The following is an 18,054-nucleotide window of genomic DNA, read 5'->3' as shown; positions in this document are numbered from 1 at the left end:
GCTATAAGAGCCAATTCAAACGCGAATGTACTTATCTCTATGTACTTGTACTACAAGATTTGCATGCATCGACTCGCTCTCACAGACTATCACAAGTTCATCTCTACACTTGAAAGTAAGGTACTAGAGGTATACATTATTTTTTTATAATTATTATTATTTTCAGGAGGTGGCGGCAGCTCGTTCCTTTAGTAGTATCGAGTGTGACATTTTCGGACTGTGTGAAAAATTTATACTAAACATATTTGGGATATTGTTGAATCTGAAATTTACAAATCACAATAAGATGTGGCTAAAGTATACGAAAAGTTTTACTTTGTTGGTGAAAGTTTTGTTTACTTTGTATGGTTTGAGCAGCATCAATGAACATCCTACATAGTATTAAAAGTTTTACCACGTAATTTCTACTTTTATTTTTTTTCTAAGAATATTCAGTTTCTGATACCCAAGCATACTTATAAATTTACATACACAGAGACATTCTACTCAGATCAACTTTATTTTTTTTCCTCAATTTTTTGGTTTTCATCGTGTTTTTAGTACAGTTATATTTGCTTTCAAGTATAATGTAAATTCTAATAGTTCTCGTGATTAAATTAATTGCTCGTCAAAATTACAACTGCACTCAATACAAAACTGATTGTTAATTTATCTCCAATATAGAGCAGTCTCCAATTACTTGATGCTTGAAGTTTTAGTTGGAGTTTTTTTAATTTTTCGCATTTAAGAATATCTGAAAAACCATATCTTCTCATATATTTACGGAATACAACACCGTTAAGGTTGTTTGTATACGGGCAGTCGTAGTCGTCATCAGAAAAGAGAAACGTCATTGCAACCGAGGAAGTTCTTTTCGTACGTGCGCACATTTAGTTTATGACCACGCGCGTAAAAACCAAAATGTGGGGTATATAAGTCATTTGTAATTTACGATCGATACGTTACTTGAAGACAAAAATACAATATTAATGTGTACTCCTGTTTGAACTTGCTGGTGTTTAAATGTAAATGAGATTTTCTTTTTTTACGAGCCATTTGAGTTGAAACCAAGGAAAACTGACGCAGGCACGAACAAATGGATGATTTTACCCGAAATCGTTTTTTGCTGAAATAAAATCATGAGTTATTACTTTTAAATGTTCATACGTACTAAATTCTCCGGTAAGACAAGCTTTGTTCAACAATCATTGAAATGTTCGCTCGACAATTAATTGATAGTTGCATGGAATCAATGGGTTTTTCGCGACCCACACGTTTTTTTTTATCAATAGCTATATTCTGTTATGAATTGAGGTCCCAAAGTACTTCGACGATTGAGGTATAATCAGGCTTTACTTGAACCTCCCAGTTTTTTATGAACACTAAGCGGCACGAGTGAACACCACATAAGCAAGGCAGTTTGAAAAGGCATTCAATTTTTTTCCAAATGAGGCTAAACACGAGTTTCTGAAAACGTCAAAGAATTTTCGTATGGATCATTATAACCTTTTAGATAAATTATTTAGAAAAAAAAAAAAAAAAACTAGTAAAGAATGTCCTGGTTTACAAATTGTACTGACGAGCATATGGAGATTTAAAATATTTAGTTTTTAGTCTTGTGAATATATATTTGTTTATTGATCAACACAACGCTAGTCCTTATACTTTTTATCTATCTAAGTTTCTTTTTATTGTCACGATAATCATTCTTTTTAAATTTATTCCTTCCTTACATAGTTTTGCTTATTTCTACAAGCTACTGCACAAGCGATACACACAATGCAAAAATATCGGCTTTTTTTCACCCTTAAAAGGAGCAATAGCACATTACATAAGTAGTATACTGATGTACGATAATATATTTTATGCATGTATATTATTGTAAAGACAGTGTCCAGAGAAATCACGACTTAATTTTTCTGTTTTTTAGGGATTTTATAAATATCATTGTTAAAGTGTTTTAAAAACAATCATTAGTACATCTTTTATTTCTGTCCGAGTTAAATAAAACTTTCTTTTTTGTATAATTATAAAGTTATTAACAAATGACTATTAATCGCCATTAAGTACATGGAAACTTTAAAGTGATCAAAATTATACACATGCGAATCAATCATTACTAATTAAAGCTCTTTTAACTTATCCCTTCGGTTTAATAAGTGTGAGGAAGTTTGCCATACTTATTTCCACCGCAGAAATACTCGTATTCATAAAACAGAAATTGTTTTCGTTAAAAGTAATAAAAAAAAAAGACTCACACCAACGCTTGTTCAAAGTTTCTCGCTTGCAAGTAAGTGTAGCGTTGGTCACACTTTTTTTTCGAAAAAAGAAAAAAAAACCATGTAGGTACATAATATGAGAAAGTAAAAAAAGGGACGAAAGCCAAACCCTTGTCACCCAGGGCGATCCTTGTGAGGCGTCGGTAGTATCAGACAGCACGACGTCCACGTCACCCGTGCGACCGACCGGCTAGTCAGCTATTATAGCTCTCCGGGTATGCAAATGAAGAAGCCCAGAAGAGCAAGTGCACTTGCGCGGCTGGCAGTGCTTATGCAAATTTATGCCGGACATCGAGAGGAGGACGCGTTGTCCCTGTGCCCCGTTTGTTCGCGCCACACCTGACTCGTAAAAACGTAGTTCGGTATAAAACAACAACAGCCCACCCGTCCCGAAAAAGCCTTTCAAAGAGAAGTGCGCTTATGCTGTTGCTGCATTTTTGGTTTTTTCCGTTTTCCAGGGGAACTCGAGGTCGCTCTTATTTTTGGTTCTCCTGTATACTGGCAGCCTCAAACGTGCTGCAAATAATTTGACTGTTTGCACGTGCGTAAAATATACCAGCCTAGCTTTTTTTCGTAGATCGGACGTTTTGCGTGTAAAATTTCAATCATCACATCAGCTGTATAAAAGTGCGATAGAACACTTTTTTTTTTATTCATAAAAATTGGCTTATCCAAAATGTTTAGTTCTAAACGAGATTTGTACAAAAGGGTCGTACAGAAAAAATTTCCATTGTTTTTTTGTTAATTGCGACGTTTAATTTTTGTTTAAATTCTAGTATATGTTTTCTCTTTTTTGACAGAGACATAACACTTAAAAAGTCGATGTTTTATAAAAAAATATGTAAAAATTTTTAAGTATACTGTACTGTATACCTACAGACAAGGGGAAAATTTTTATTCCTTCTCTACTCTGTAATAGGTAAACTGATGAAAAAACAAACAAAAATTGATTGTAAAATCATTGTTTTTGTGCGAAAATACTTTAAAAATATTCAGTGAATTGTTTCAAATCCAAACTATAAATATTTCGTAACAATTTCAACTTATAAATACGTCTCTGAACGTCGCCCAAGATTGAAACCAACCACTGGTAGCGTACAGTCTTTTTTCGTTCGTACGGAGAATCAGTTGCAGGTAAACATAGAAAACTCACTTTTTCATAAAAAAGCTTGACACTTTATCCACGAGGCGCATCAGTCTTTCGAGAGAACACCCACTCATCCATTTTACAGTATAAAATAGAGACAAAAATCTTCCCTACTCCATTTCACGCTTCATCCACCGTAAAAAAAAAGGGTAGTCGCGTGACGTGTATCAACTTTGCAAGAGCATCGTCATCTCCATCTTCCCCCTCGCTTTTTTGCATCATTTTACGATCTGACGCGCAAAGTAACCCTCATCCGTTCATCTGATCTCCATTTATTTGCTCCTCAGAAGAATCGACAACGTACGGCGATCGATCAAACTGTACTACCCAGTACAGCTTACGGATCGGAAAAATTGTCGACTCTCTCTATCGAATCACAACGAATCGGTGGTTCTACTACACATGCAAAAACGATTTCTTTCTTCGCGAGCAAAAAGAAAGTTTTGTCTCCCATATGCACGATTGCAAGTAGAAATACTTAAAAATCACAGCTCACTATAACCATCACAGCTTTACCATCGACTTGCATCTTCTGAAATAACAAACAAATCGACGAATCAACGATGCGCCAATGTGTGGTTCCACGCATCCCAGTTCAGCAGATAGTTTCGAGCGGTACAGTCTTGGTGCTGGGGTTCTGAGTGACGCTGTCGCCCATACTGGGCATCCCGTGGCTGGTGGTGCTCAGCCCGTTTCCTTGACGGCTGGCGTTGGCACGAGGATTGCATGACCAGAGCCGCTTGAGGGCTGCCCGCACTTGAGGCTGGCAGCCCACGACGATGAAGATGAGGACGCCCTGGGCAGCATTTAGCACGTCGGTCAGGTACCAGAGGAAGGCTGGACCACCGGCCAGCCACGATACCACGTCAAAGATCCACGGCACGCCCATCACCACCACGAGCTTCAGGCAGACCTTGCTCAGCGCGGCTCTGAAACAAACAGAAGACGAGAAGCGAGGCTTGGATTAGTCCTGTCTAAAATTGTGTTGATCAATGGTCACTTGGAAGTGGTGCATTGCAGGGCAATAAGGGATTAGTTGTGATGTTCATGTATCAAGTTTATTTTTAAGTTTTCTTTTGTTTTATCGATAATACGAAGGCACATTAATTGCTTAAGGTGATTAATAAGTAATTGTCAATTAAATTTAATTCTAATTGTAATTGTATTGAGAACCATGTGTGTGAGACGATTTTGGAGTATATGAATTGGGTATGAAATGTCGAATGATAGTTTTAATAATTTTGGATGAGTAAATAAGTAACGTTAAAGAGGGTAAAATAAATTAGAAACAAATAAAAATTTCTAGATTATAACAATACATTGGCTTAACTAAAAAGGATAGTACCCAAAATTCAGTAAAATTTGAAATGCATGGATTATTTCAGTAAATTTTTTAAGTTAAATACAATAGAGAACTTATTTGTAGAATTAAAAGGTAACTCATATCAACTATTCGTCATTATTATTAGAATATGATGAAGACTGCTGGCATATTTTAGATTGTACCTGTCGTCTATAACTGAACAGAGGTAGAATATTAACAATTTTCATCAACTTGATTGTAAAAATTTAGTTTCTGAGTAGATTTAATATTAGCCATAAACAAAACTTACCAGCTACATCATGGTAGGTATGAGTAAAAGACTCAAAAAGCCAGGTATCTCAGGAATTTAGGATTTAAGTTTGTGTCTGACATAAAGGTAAGAGGAGTACTAAAATGATGCTCGTACTACAGTAGGGTCAGAAAGATTTTTATAGATATTAGTGTTTTTTAATGTCATCGTCATACTTCTGTTAACATTTGAGTTCTTCTTTTCATCTTTTTCTAATAACAAAATTGTTCACCAACTCTTGGCTACCAGAAACAAAATCTCAAAATACTCAACACACATGGTCGACTAAGAGAACTGCGCATGTACACCATAATTATTCATTGCTAAGTAATGGATACGTAGAAAAGAGAAGGCCACGCGTAAGGCCGGAGGCAGCAGTGATCCATCCGCGTAAATTTTCGCAAATTGCTCGCAAGTGAGCCCAAAAGGAGGAAGGGGTCGGAAGAGGCAGCCCACAGCTTTGCATAAATTGCAAATTAAAGGACACGCGAGAGATAGTAGGAAAGCGAAGCGGCTCGAGAGCGTGTTTTGACAATAATAGGCCAAAATTGGCGAGACGAAGCGCAAGCGCACAACCTTTATGTATACGTGGCTGCAAGAGCTTCTGCCTGTCTACCTGAATTATTATGCATTTGCGTGCGCGTTAATGCCATACACGTGTAATTAATTAATGCGGAAGAGCGAACGGGCGATGCACGTGCGAAAGGGTTAACGCGAGGGATACGACAGTGGAAGAGGACCGTGGCGAGCTTAGAGGTACGCTGCCCATTACTCGAGCGTAGCAGCTCTTGTCGAGATTTAGGAATTTCGGGATGCTTAGGTGCAGGGACAAAAATAATCATATTATGTGCTACAAATACCATATGTGCTTTCTAGGGGAAATTAGTTTATTTACACCTAGAGGGTATTTTCTTCAAGTGTCAAATTTGCAAACAACGCGTGGCAATCCGAAAACTGAGCGATTGTCCTTTGACAATGATCAACATCAAACTACGTTACGCTATTCCGAGAAAAGCATTCATCAAACTAACAGTATCAATTACGTAAAATTAACTTGCGCTAATTAGGTACGTCAAGACGGGCCTTTCGAGCAAGGGTTTGCATTGTTGCGCGGTGGTGCTACCCTTTCTCCATCTCTCTCTCTCTCTCTCTCTCTTTGTCTCTTTTCTGCAGATGCTCGACTCGCAGTTCTCAACAGCAGTGTCAGTGGCGATTGGGGCGCGCAGAATCACGGAAGCGTCGAGATGCGCTTCTATTTCTGTGCGGAGCAGCCAACGTGTTTCTCTCTTCTGTGCTAATTATTACGAGCGCGCCGAGACGCGACAACTCACTCTATGGCGGGGGAGAGCCGCCGAAGAGTATAGTAGGTGGAAGATACGGTGCCGGAGAGCGGAAAAATGGGTTACAGACGACTTGTGTTTGCGAGCTGGTTTTAATTTTAACGTTAATGGCTGGCACGGGAATCACCTCCTCGTCGGACCACCCGCTATTGTAAGATTACGACAAAGAAGACCGCTCGAAAATCTTTGTTTTTTTTTTTTTTTTTTTTTTTTTTTTTTTTTCAAGGTGTAGTAAATGTGTCTGCACGGCAAGGTGAATTTCAATCAATGTAAAAAGTAATGCAGGACATATTTCATTTAGAAGTAAAAATAAGGATAAAGTCCAAAACAAGGTTACTTGGTTGAGAAAGGGAAGTAGTTTGAAAAAAAATCATGATACTCCGAATAGAAAATGGCGAAAAATAGGAAAGAAAGATAATTCTGTCGGTACATAAAAGGAGAAACGAATAGAGAAAAAAAAAAAATAAAAAAAAAACATTGTAGCAAAAGAAATAAGTATAGGTTCCTCGAACGATAACAGTTGCAAAACAGTAGTTAATCAAGCAAAAAATTGTAAAAACGAAGTAGATATGAACATTTTTTTAAAATTTGGAAGCTTCAGTTGTACAGTCAAGTGGTTAGCGTGTTAGTAACGCAGGCGAATCGTGAGATGAGTACATAAAAAAATTGCCACTACTTCCAGTAATAAAGTGATTATTCAAAATATTCCAACATTTCACTCCAAGAGCAAAATAACGCTACACAGCGATAGATGAAAGAAAGAAAAACTTTTTTAAAAGCAACGGCAAACACTTTTCACTCGTATCGGCGAACAACCTGTGACGCTCAAAGCCAACAAATCGGTGAGCTTTGTCCGACCGCGAGGAGGAAGAGAGCCGGTTGACGGGGAAGAAACAAGTTCCGCGATAACAAGGCGAGAGATTTTTCTCCCGATGATTGCTACGGGCGGTCGAAAGAGTATAGGTATCTCCCTCGCCCTACTACTATATGTGCACTGTACAACATCGCGGGGGGGAAAATAATTGCCTTACAAGTGGGCTTTTTGATTTGGTGCACGGCTCTGATGGCAGAGCTGCTGCTGGTAATTATCTACACCAGGATACAAAACACCAAATGGTCTTGTTGGCCATGTTTTATTTATGTATGAATCTTGTTGGACGTCAATCTCTTTGATGTATCGCCTGGGCACGGATTTCATATACATATATGCTTCGTACAGATTGTTTGGAGAGAAAATATGGTTGATAAGCCTTTTTTTTCAGACTCGAATGAAAAGTTGGGATCCTAAAATTCATTCCTGAAGAGTATCCGACTGCACGTATAGTATCAAGAGAAGATATATCCAAGTGGTTGTTCCACAGTTGACGTCAAAGAATGGCACCGAGGTCTTTATCAAATATAAATCAGCTTGAGCGTCCGAGAGAACGATTGGTTTTCCATAGATTACACGTATAACTTACGCCACGTGTTAACAAAAAAATTGAGGGAGAAAATTGCATAAACGATGGCGAAGTAAAAATAGTCGAGCATCGCCGTTAGTGTTATCCAAAAGGGATGTATGGAGAAACGCATGCATAAGCCGAAATTATGTACGATTACCTCGCGTAAAGGGAAAAAAGAAAGAAAAAAAACCCTTCAGAGGCATGAAAAAGAGAAAGACACGGCAACGGCACCGGTGTGAAGATCGCGAGTACCTTTAATCTCGTTAATTCGCGCGAGAGGGGGGGGGGCACGGCGGTGGCGGCCTATAATTTCTCCGCTTAAAAAAAGAGCTGCGACCCTCCGAGGAGAATTTCATGCAATATCTTCCTCTCGAAGGGTCTAATTATTTCTTAAAGACGCCTTAGAGGGAGCAGGGGGAAAGGATCTTAACCCTCGCTCATCTCTCGCCTTGTGCAAAACGTTTCGCAATTAGCGGCGAAACTCGTTAATGCTCCATTTATGTACGTGTATATAGGCAGCAAGAAGGGGGCAAAGTTGTTGGCACTCTGAAAAATGCCTCGGAAAGAAAGATGAACCGACGCGACGACAAATGATCACGGCAGAGCTGAAGAGGAAAAAAAATCGTCTGCTGGGACCGGAAGGTCCAAGTATCACGTGATATATTTGCAATGAGGTACGCGAAGACTCTGAAAATTAGTAGAGGCGTAAACCTGAGAGTGGCACTTATGCGAGCTATCAATATTACAAGAGACACATGCACGAGTATTACGTCGTAATCTTCGGAAAAACAATGAGACAGAAGTAACGAAAATGCAGGGACCGCAACCCTTATTACCCCTAACATATCACATATAGTAACAATTAATATAGATACAGTTGTGGGTGTTCGATACCATACAATGAAAAATAAAAATTTTAATGCAGAGTCCATCATCGAGCAGTAGTTTTAACAAAAGCAGGAGTAGCCATCGGGTAATCAGCTTGCGGAGCGACCCGCATGAATTAAACGGGCGCTTTAATTGGCTTAATGAGCCGCGAGAGGTGCGAGAAACCCGACACCTGACCTACCACCATCCAACTACAGAGTAGCTCCCGCCGTATCTTCGATATAAAAAAAAAAAAAAAAAAAAAAAGAAAATAAAGTCCGAAGACCGACAGGGTGGTCTATGAAAAAGCAAAAAGCCAGAGAGGGACTCTCGAGTACGTGGTACGTTCTTTTCTATCCGTATCTCTGTTGCTGCGCGCGTGAAAACAGGTTCTCCCATGCATGCATGCGGTATTGTGATGCGAGAGTCGAAAACGCATTTGCAGCGACGATTCAGCAGACGTTTATTAACCCCGAGATATTTCTAAAATACATCGCGTTAACCGCTGCCATTGGACGGTGGTAAATGGTATGTTTAATGGAGCTGCATAGTGGCCGCTTGGGACTACATAGGTATACACGTGCGCAAAAGGCTTTAATGAGCCCGATGGGCTTACGCACACTCGTGGGGAACAGGTGATATCCGCAGAGAGTATATGAAGAAGATTTCATGTTGTGCAGGTAAAAATTGCTGCGTGCATTTTTGTTAAGCTTTTATTATTATTGATAAAATTAATTTTTGTTTGTTGAAAACACGATTATTTAACAATTTTTTCATTCATTTTTAAGTCATTTTCCCATTGCACAGGATTTGGCTCATTTCCAATGTTGTTAGACGTGAAAATCTCTTGATTGAGCAAACCATGAAATAACGATCTATTATTGTATTTTTTCAACTACAGAGACGCTTTTCTTCAAAGTAAACCACATGCCCTTTGTTCTTAATTAAAATGAGGTTACATACAAGTCATAAATAAATTTCTTAGTAAAAATTTTTGAAGAGCTTGCATCTGCCACTGAAAGCTTTCATGCATAAAGATAATTTGTCTTTGCTTACTCTAGACTTTTCTTATATTCGAGGCTAAAAATAAAGATCGAGATGAAAAAAGTTTATGCAAGTGCGTGCACAGTAAAGAGAGAATGATTGCAAGTACTTTGGTAATCTTTGTTAAAAAATAAGATTTAAAAAACCTGAAACTGTACAGTACCTAGAGTTCATAGAAGTAAAAGTATATGTTTGTTGAATCATTTGTTAAAAATACAGAAAAAAAAGAAAGTATTGGGAAACCTTACTTGTATTTATGATCGACAGTAAGAATTTAAGAATCGTTTGCCAACTCTGATAATAATATAGTACAAATATTAGGAATCTCACAAAATATTTGGTGCTCATGGAGGCCTAAAATTGACACTTATAAAATGATACAACTACATTTTCTACATTTCACGGTCAAGCGGATGAGAACAACTACGGTCCAAAAGTCCAGGTAGACAAAACTAAAATCAAATAGAAGATATCACGGTATGTTGGAACGAAAGGACACGCATCTAGCCAGCCGGCGAATTTCGCCGAGTTCCGCTACAGCAGATTTCGGGTGCGATTCGTTCGCCGAAACTTTACGAGCAAGCGACGCTCCACTACACACACTCCTCGGGAATTCCCATTTTACCATCGGATGAGCCTGAATTTATACGAGTCGCCGTGTCTCGTCGAAAACAAGAGGCTCTTCCTCTATTTTTACGTGTAGTTTTTAGGCATGAAGGATTTTGCACCGGTGTTGCAGTTTCTTTTCATTGGACTGTACGGCTTTTAGGTACAAGCTATGGCAACGGGAAGAAACTGGCTATTTTTTGAAGCCCGACTTGGCAAATTTTCCATCTCAGTATACTGAAATACAACCGTCCACTTTTTGGTAGTTGAGTCAGCGATACTCAACATACGTTTTCACCCCACATTTTGTTAAATGGATGATTGGATATTTTATAAATTAAATTTGTTATTAAAACAAATAGTTAATACGTGATTTTGAATAAAAAATGTCTAGATGATTAATTGATTCTACATTCGATTGCATGCGATAAGAATGAAAATACACGATGAATGAAATCACTGTGATGAGCAGGTGATGTTACACGTGGGATTATGAAACTATATTTTAAGCAGCTGTGAGATTTTATTAAACATAAAAAGCGGTAACTCGGTGTCCGTCATGAAATAAAAAAATTTAAAACCTTTTTTTTCCTTCTAAATCTAAGTATTAATGGCAAGCGTGAAAAAAAAAAATATATATAAAAAAAGTATTTCCGTACCTACGACTGGTGTGCTGTCTTGGTTTTTCATTTGTTCTTGGTATGGCACGCGATCTGCAAATATGCCAAAAAAGTACAGAAAGTAAATACAAAGAAAAGAAGAAAAGTCAAGAGATAAAGAGAGAGACAGTGTGTTTAAGTGTGTAAAATAAAAAAAAAGGAATTTTGCGTGTTTGTAATATAAATAACTCAAGTTTCATGACTCTTAAAATATTTATTTGCCTTACCTTGGATTTAAAAAGTATATAGGCTATGAAAAATTTCTACAGCCAAATTTTAAAGGAAATGAGGCAAAAGCCTACAAGTATCGAGTGTCATGCACTAAAATGAGCAGAATCGGGAGTAATAGTCATCGAAACTAGCGAAAGAGTGAAAAACGAAAATTACCCAAGGAGAGTAAAGAAATCGTTGAACCCTAAAAATCCTAATAAAAACATTTCCACGCGAGCGTACATGGAAAGAAAAATGCTCAGAGATAATTTTCTATTCTAATCTCGTAAAATATTAATAAATAAATAAATAAATAAATAAATATAAGGTAGTGCGAATAATTCTGCCATTACAAGCACTCGCTAGAGGCGCGTTCGATCGAACAAGATTGCGCTATAAGCGTGAGTACAGCGCTCGACGGATCTCCTTATCTTCCCTTCTCGATTATCCCTTTATCTCTTCTTCGAGAGTATAGGGTTTGATCGATAAGCTCTCGCTTCTTTTGGAAAGCGCTTATTACGCGCCGAGCGTTTAGGTAGTCGCTCTCTTTCTCTCGATTTTTCGCGTTCGGCGCACAAAGAGCTCTTCACACTCTGTGATTACGTTAAATGGTTCACGAAGAACCATTAAAAAAAAGCCAGGTTCAGCCGTCGAGCGGTCATGCCGCTCTCTGTGCGATCATTTTGCATTATTAATAGCTCGAAATTGGAACCTGCTTGCTGCGGCTTACCGAACGTTATTGCCCGTGTAAATGATATTTATTCCTCTGTACCGCTTTGGTCGGGAGAAAATTGAGAAGTATTCGTTACGTTTTTAAAATTTGCGGTGATGAAGGGGATTAACGGTGTAGTTTATTTTTATATAGAAATCACAGCGATTTATCGAAGGTGGACGTATTTTTGATCCTAGTTTTATCCAAACATTAATTTATTACTATTTTTTATCATAGCTTGAAAAGAAATATTTTACGTGATTTCATTAAAAAATTTCGTACGAACTTGAACAACCCAAATGCACGATCTAATGCGATATTTTAACTTTTCCCAAATTCATGTTATTGATGATTTTAATGTAGGAGGAGCAGAGAGAAACACCCGATATTCATGCTCGATGCCAAATTAATTTTCCCTTCCAACTGAAAACAAAAACGATGTTAAAAAAAAATAAAAAAAAAACATACAAATGTGCGCCCACGTTGAAAAGTATGGATGGTTCAGCGTGTCTTTTTGCAATCAAACGCAAATCAAAGCGAGCCAGTATCGGCAAAATTAAACGAGAAAATAAAGTGCAATCAGCGATAACGAGCAACAATACCAACGATCCGCGGGTCATCGGCTGTAGCGTTGAAACAAACACGAAAATCTCATCCCCGAGTCGTTGAACAGGGCATCACGATTGCAATTTGTTAATATCTTCTCGCACACCTGATCAATGGGTATAAAATATCGAGGAAAGGCACTCGTTTAATCCCATGTACGTGTGTACACATAAATTTCTCGATCGCATTTCTCACAATCGCAGTTAAATCACAGGAAATAAATGGCAAAGCGAGCAAACGAAAAAGTAGATGGCAAAGAGCAAACTAGTGGTCTAGTAATTGCCGGCATCAGGTATAAAAGCATCGCGGGAGATGTTCACCAGTTCGGTGTGTCTCTCGAGAGCCGGCTTTAACGATTATTAACAGCTGCAAGTGGTGCCTACATGGTACAGACACGGAGGAGGTTTCGTTCCGCAAGATACGCATTACACGCGGAAAATTTGTCGGACCATTTATTTTATTGCTCGGGACTGAGAAAAGGAAGGTACAGTATTTAACGATACACCATTTAGAAGAGTTGTGTATTTGTTCCATTATAAGTATAGAAAGCACACCCAGTGTGCAATAAAAAAAAAAAAAAAAAAAGATATCCCTGTACCACTTCGAATCAAATCGTATCTATATATAATGAACACGTCCGAATGTTAAAAGCTTTGGAGTACTTTGGCTTTGTACACACGAAATTATACTTTGTAAGGAATCAAAGAACTTTTTTCTCGACAATGGGTTGAGCTCACTTTGCTTGAGTAAAAGTCTCGAAGAAAAGCAGTTCTACATGGGAGAATACTTAATGCCTGGGATCGAGAATTACTGCGGCCGATTGCAATGATAATGTGCACACAGAAGCACCAGCAGCTACTACGTCGATCTTCTTTATTACCCCGCGGGAGCATAGCAGTGGATACGACGATGACGGCAAAAGTTCTGTAGTACAGAGTAGGAGGTAACTAAAGTCTATATAGCTATGCATGGCTTTTATCAAAGTCCCCTAAAATCGATCTTAAAGTTAACAAGTGAATATCCAAAAGAAATAGAGCAATAGAATGGGTGATGCACTATTTTATTGTATATTACTACCTCATCAGCTTTAAAACCGATGGCTCAGTGAAATGTAAGCCAAATGGTACTTTTTTTTTCCTTTTTGTATGATCGGGAAGCACAAAGCGACATACCGATTCGATTCACAAATGGATAACATTTTGCGTTAGATTGTGACACATGATTTTTATTTCACAATATTTTGACTCAAAGAATATCGTTAATGTAGTTTTGCTGCTTTGTATCTGCTACCGAGTTTTTTAACATAACAGCACGCGTTCGAAGTTATTTACACGTGAACGTCATAAAATTTTGGATTTTCGTATCATACAAAGCGGATACAGGACTTAAATTGAATCAGATTAAGGTTAAATACCTCGTGTGGCTTCTCATAATTATTTCATAATTATATAACCAAGTTTCTAAAGGATGCACTCGTGTACGGTAGAAATTGTATTTTGGCTCAACTTTGAGCAAAGTCTTAATACCAGAAAGCTTATTTTGTAAATTGTATAGCTACTATTCACGGACACGTATATATTCAGAAAAATGAAACATGATCTAAAAATAGCACGTAAATATTTCATTAAAAATCTGAATCATCTCTGTCATCGTGAATTTTTTCACATCGAGACTCTGTACATATACGAACCAATAAATGAAAACGAGAAATCAGAATTATCATACGAAACAAGATCGATGAACGAAATAAATGCAACTAAAAATGTAAGTAATTACTCATTCATACTCTGTTATGCGCAGGACAATCACTTTTATTACATTTCAAAAGTTCGAGGATTAAACAGCCAAAAAACTTGGGAAGCGTAATCTACAGCCCAAGGGACAAAAAGACACCTATCCAATTCCAAGCGACGAGATGCTCAAAATTAGCTTGTATGATCTCCGGAAAGAAATATACGGAAGAGAGAATCACTGACGTTTATCTCGAACATAAAAATTGACACCAGATAAAATGGTGTTTGAGCAAGAGCAGCATGAAAATCGGGAAAAAATGACGTGCTCGTCATAATATAATATAACATAATTTATGTGCATTACATCAGTCTCAATTAGACAGCGCACTTTCACTGACTCAAAAGTTACGCCCACGTACGCAGCAACTCGAAAAGCAAAAAGAGAGACACAGAGAAAGATCACCTGGAATAAGATTTAGACCCGATGCTTGAGGTATCGAGAAGTGAGGAATGTACTTCCCCACACACACACAGTACCTATACACATGGAGGTATGAATTTAAGGAATATTGGAGACTCGGATGAATAAAGACGTACAAAAAACTTGTCGCGGATCATTGTACCGCGCACTTGGGTAAGTCACGATTAGCTCCTCCGTCTGCAGCAGAGATGATTTATAACAGACTCTCTCTCTTTCTCTCTCAGTATGACCTAATATGTGATGTACAGGCGATCTAACCTCCGAAATATACGTACGGCATTGGCGTGATGGATATCAGACGCCGAGTAATAACCCTGTGAATACTCATCGCTGTGCGAGAGTAATTTCGCGTGTCCCCGTGCTCGTTCCAACAGATACCCTCGTTGTGCAGTTACACGTTGTATACTCAAAGGTGCATCTGCTCTTGGTACATCGACAAGCCGAGAGAGTAGCAGATTCTAATTTGTTTTGTCACAGAGACGGTGTAAGACGCAACGTGGCTGATGAGACGTTAAATTCTGCACTTATCGACACTCACGACCCTCCGACTGGCAACTTTTCATCAACAATTGTCACAAGGATATATCATTACAACTTATTCTTACTGCATGTCTTTAGTTGTCATTGTTCGTTATAAAATTAGACTACTCACCCGAGGAATTGGGTGGTGTTCAAGATTACTTTGCTACATTTTTTTTTCGTTTCTTCGAGGATAAAAAATTGCTCGTGAACGATACGTCAAGATTATTTAAGCATGCCGTCTCAGCGTGAGCTCAAACACGGGAAGGTGCATTTAAAAAGAAGCCCAACATCAAAGTTACAAAAGCTCGGGTTGTCTCTGCGGTATCAGTAAAAACAGATGCACTTAGCATCTGTGTACACGTTGTGTGTGATACGCGTAGTGCACGTATGATATATACGCACTGGGGGTGAAATGTGATTTTAGAAGAAATGTATGCCACAGGCAAAGGTATACACACTTTATGTACAAATACGGTCAATTAGTCAAAATTTAAAGACAACAATTGGGGAAGATTATCCAACTTGGCATGTTTTCCAAAACAATGCCACGGCTCACGTGTATTACGAGCATGACTGGGGAAATTTACATCTCAGTTGTTTCGACGAATGTTGGAGCTAAACTCAATTTATGGGCTACATTGTACGTTACAATTACTACGACAATGACTGGCTGTGGATCTTACACGGGGCAACTGTCTTGGAATGAAAGTACGTGCATGGCCCTAATGATGATGGGCTTAACATTTATTCATCGTTAAGATTTAAGGGTGGGTTTTCTATATTGCTTTCCCGATAAATACATGGTACTTGAATAATTATGATTACATCAAGTTTGAAAGATTTCGATGAAATGAGATGGCTTAGTTCTGTTATTAAAAGCTGAAAAAATATTAAAAAATTTTTTTCTTTTCATCTCTATTTGTTAAAAGCTCGAAGCCATCTGGAAGGAAATGACGTCCGATCGTTTTGGCAAAACATCCAACTATGAATGCACGTTTCTCGATACCATATCCTTTTCTCTTTCTCTGATGTTTTTTGATCCGTCAAATACGATTGAGAGCTTTTTTTTCGGCGAACAAAAAATAAAGCATACTTCGCGGAATACACGTGTGCGAGCTCATTTCACGTTTGTGTACTGGAAAAATATTTACAGTTTATTTTTAGCTGAATTTTGTGATTGCTCTAACTATTTTGGAGAATAAAACTGAAAAATGGGACTGGTCTATACGTTTTGGCCCGTGAAATTCTCTTCGTTCCGAGTCAGTGGTTTCATTTATTAAACGTGAAAGGAAAACCTAATGGCAATTAAATCTAAATTTCAGACTTACGTCACAATAAAAATAAATGCTTAGTCAATTTTATTAAAACTGCCGTGCTGTTCACCTTCGTTATAAATCAGAAGACCGAGAAAAAGATGTAAAGATACTAGAGTACCCAGTTTCCGCCATTAGTTTAAAAAAATTCACTTGGACTTAATTTTTTCTGTATTGCACGGAATCATGAGTCCGAACAGAGGTAAATCCGAATAAAAAAAGCAGCATTCGTTGAAAAAGTCTCTATGTGAACAAATGAACAGGCTCAGCTTTTTTTTAAAACGTGGGTGCAGTAGCATGACCATGAAGGCTAGATTTAGCTTTCGATTATTATTTAACCTCGTAAGTTCTAAAGTCTCTAAAGAAAAGAAAGCTTCTGCTATACTGCACACTGAATATTTGATTTATTATCTGGTTCTCTCTTCTTTCTCTTTTTCCCCTTTACTTATTCACTGTACTCTGCCCCCCCCCATCCTTCATATTTGAATAAGGTAAATAATCGACTTACCTTTCAGTGGTGCTTTTTACGAATTCGCCTTTCCAGAGGCCGCACGTCAACTCGCGGGCGGTTGCCGAGAAAAATAAAAGATTTATTGCAAGTAGTAGGCCAATCGGTCCGAAGAAGTAGGTCAGCATCTCCATGTCACCTGTAAGAAAAAAAAAAAAAAAAAAAATGATTGAAACAGGGACAACATTTCTAATTTTCCATGAATTATAATTCGCACCTCAACCCTGCAAGCATCGCTCGTTTTTCTTCAGCGTGGTAATAACTATTTAGATACAAGAGATGTTATGTCTAGAGTGCTAGCCAGCTGCTGAGTTTTTTTTTTTTATTATTATTATCTTATTCTACCAGGCGATAAGAGTCAAAGCTATTAATACTGTTTCCGTTCGATTTTAACTTCAAAGGAAAGAGGGAAAGAGTACTCACGTGGTGCTCTTTTGCCATAAGTTTATTTTTTCGCGAGAATTTGAGTATTTCTCTTGATCCGAGGGGGCTTCTAGAGGCGCAAAATTCGTTTCGGGGAACGGATTTATGTAACATCATCTTCTGCTTTATTTCTTCCAGCACATCATCGATAGACATTTGGAAGTAGTCAAGTTTTTGATTGAATCAGTGGTGCGCACTTGCAACAATAGAAAAATTTCTAATCTTACGAGGATAAAAAAATGAAAAAAAAGAAAGAAACACGATGTACCAGTCAATAAATAAAGCATTGACCTGTACGCAAGAAGAAAGCCGTGGGTCTTATAAGGAATATATTACACAGTTTCCTCGACTTTTACGTGATACGGTGGCAGTGAACGTACAAAGAATTACAACATAACCGATCGCGTTGCGCAGTTTCGGCTTTTCTACGACACACTCCAAATGGATCGAAAGTGCAACGCCAGTGGATATTCGCTCATTTCGTGCGACGACGTCGTTTTTTACTCTCGTGTGAACTCGAATTTCTTCGCCTCGGCTTGCACTTGTAGTATACAGAGTAATATTCGAAGC

At 38.0% G+C, this 18,054-nt stretch overlaps 1 protein-coding gene across 1 annotated transcript in view; it reads right to left on the bottom strand.

Annotated features, from left to right (window-relative positions):
* Nucleotides 1-3,234: 3,234 nt before the first annotated feature.
* The window catches only part of LOC106635820 (putative G protein-coupled receptor Mth-like 1), a 147,410-nt gene continuing 132,590 nt past the window's right edge, over nt 3,235-18,054 (bottom strand). Inside the window, exons 6-7 of the mRNA XM_089592520.1 lie at nt 17,062-17,200; nt 3,235-4,334 (exon numbers count right to left, since the gene is read on the bottom strand). Of these exons, the coding sequence (XP_089448646.1) occupies nt 4,001-4,334; nt 17,062-17,200 (473 nt within the window). The 3' untranslated portion in view covers nt 3,235-4,000. The remainder of the gene's footprint in view (nt 4,335-17,061; nt 17,201-18,054) is intronic.

Source organism: Copidosoma floridanum, unplaced genomic scaffold, assembly GCF_036245765.1.
Source record: "Copidosoma floridanum isolate Cflo_tuat_1 unplaced genomic scaffold, Cflo_Japanese_pri ptg000019l, whole genome shotgun sequence".
NCBI classification, from domain to species: Eukaryota; Metazoa; Arthropoda; class Insecta; order Hymenoptera; family Encyrtidae; genus Copidosoma; species Copidosoma floridanum.
The sequence above is the reverse complement of the archived record's forward strand: the minus strand, read 5'-3'. Positions and strand labels throughout refer to the sequence as shown.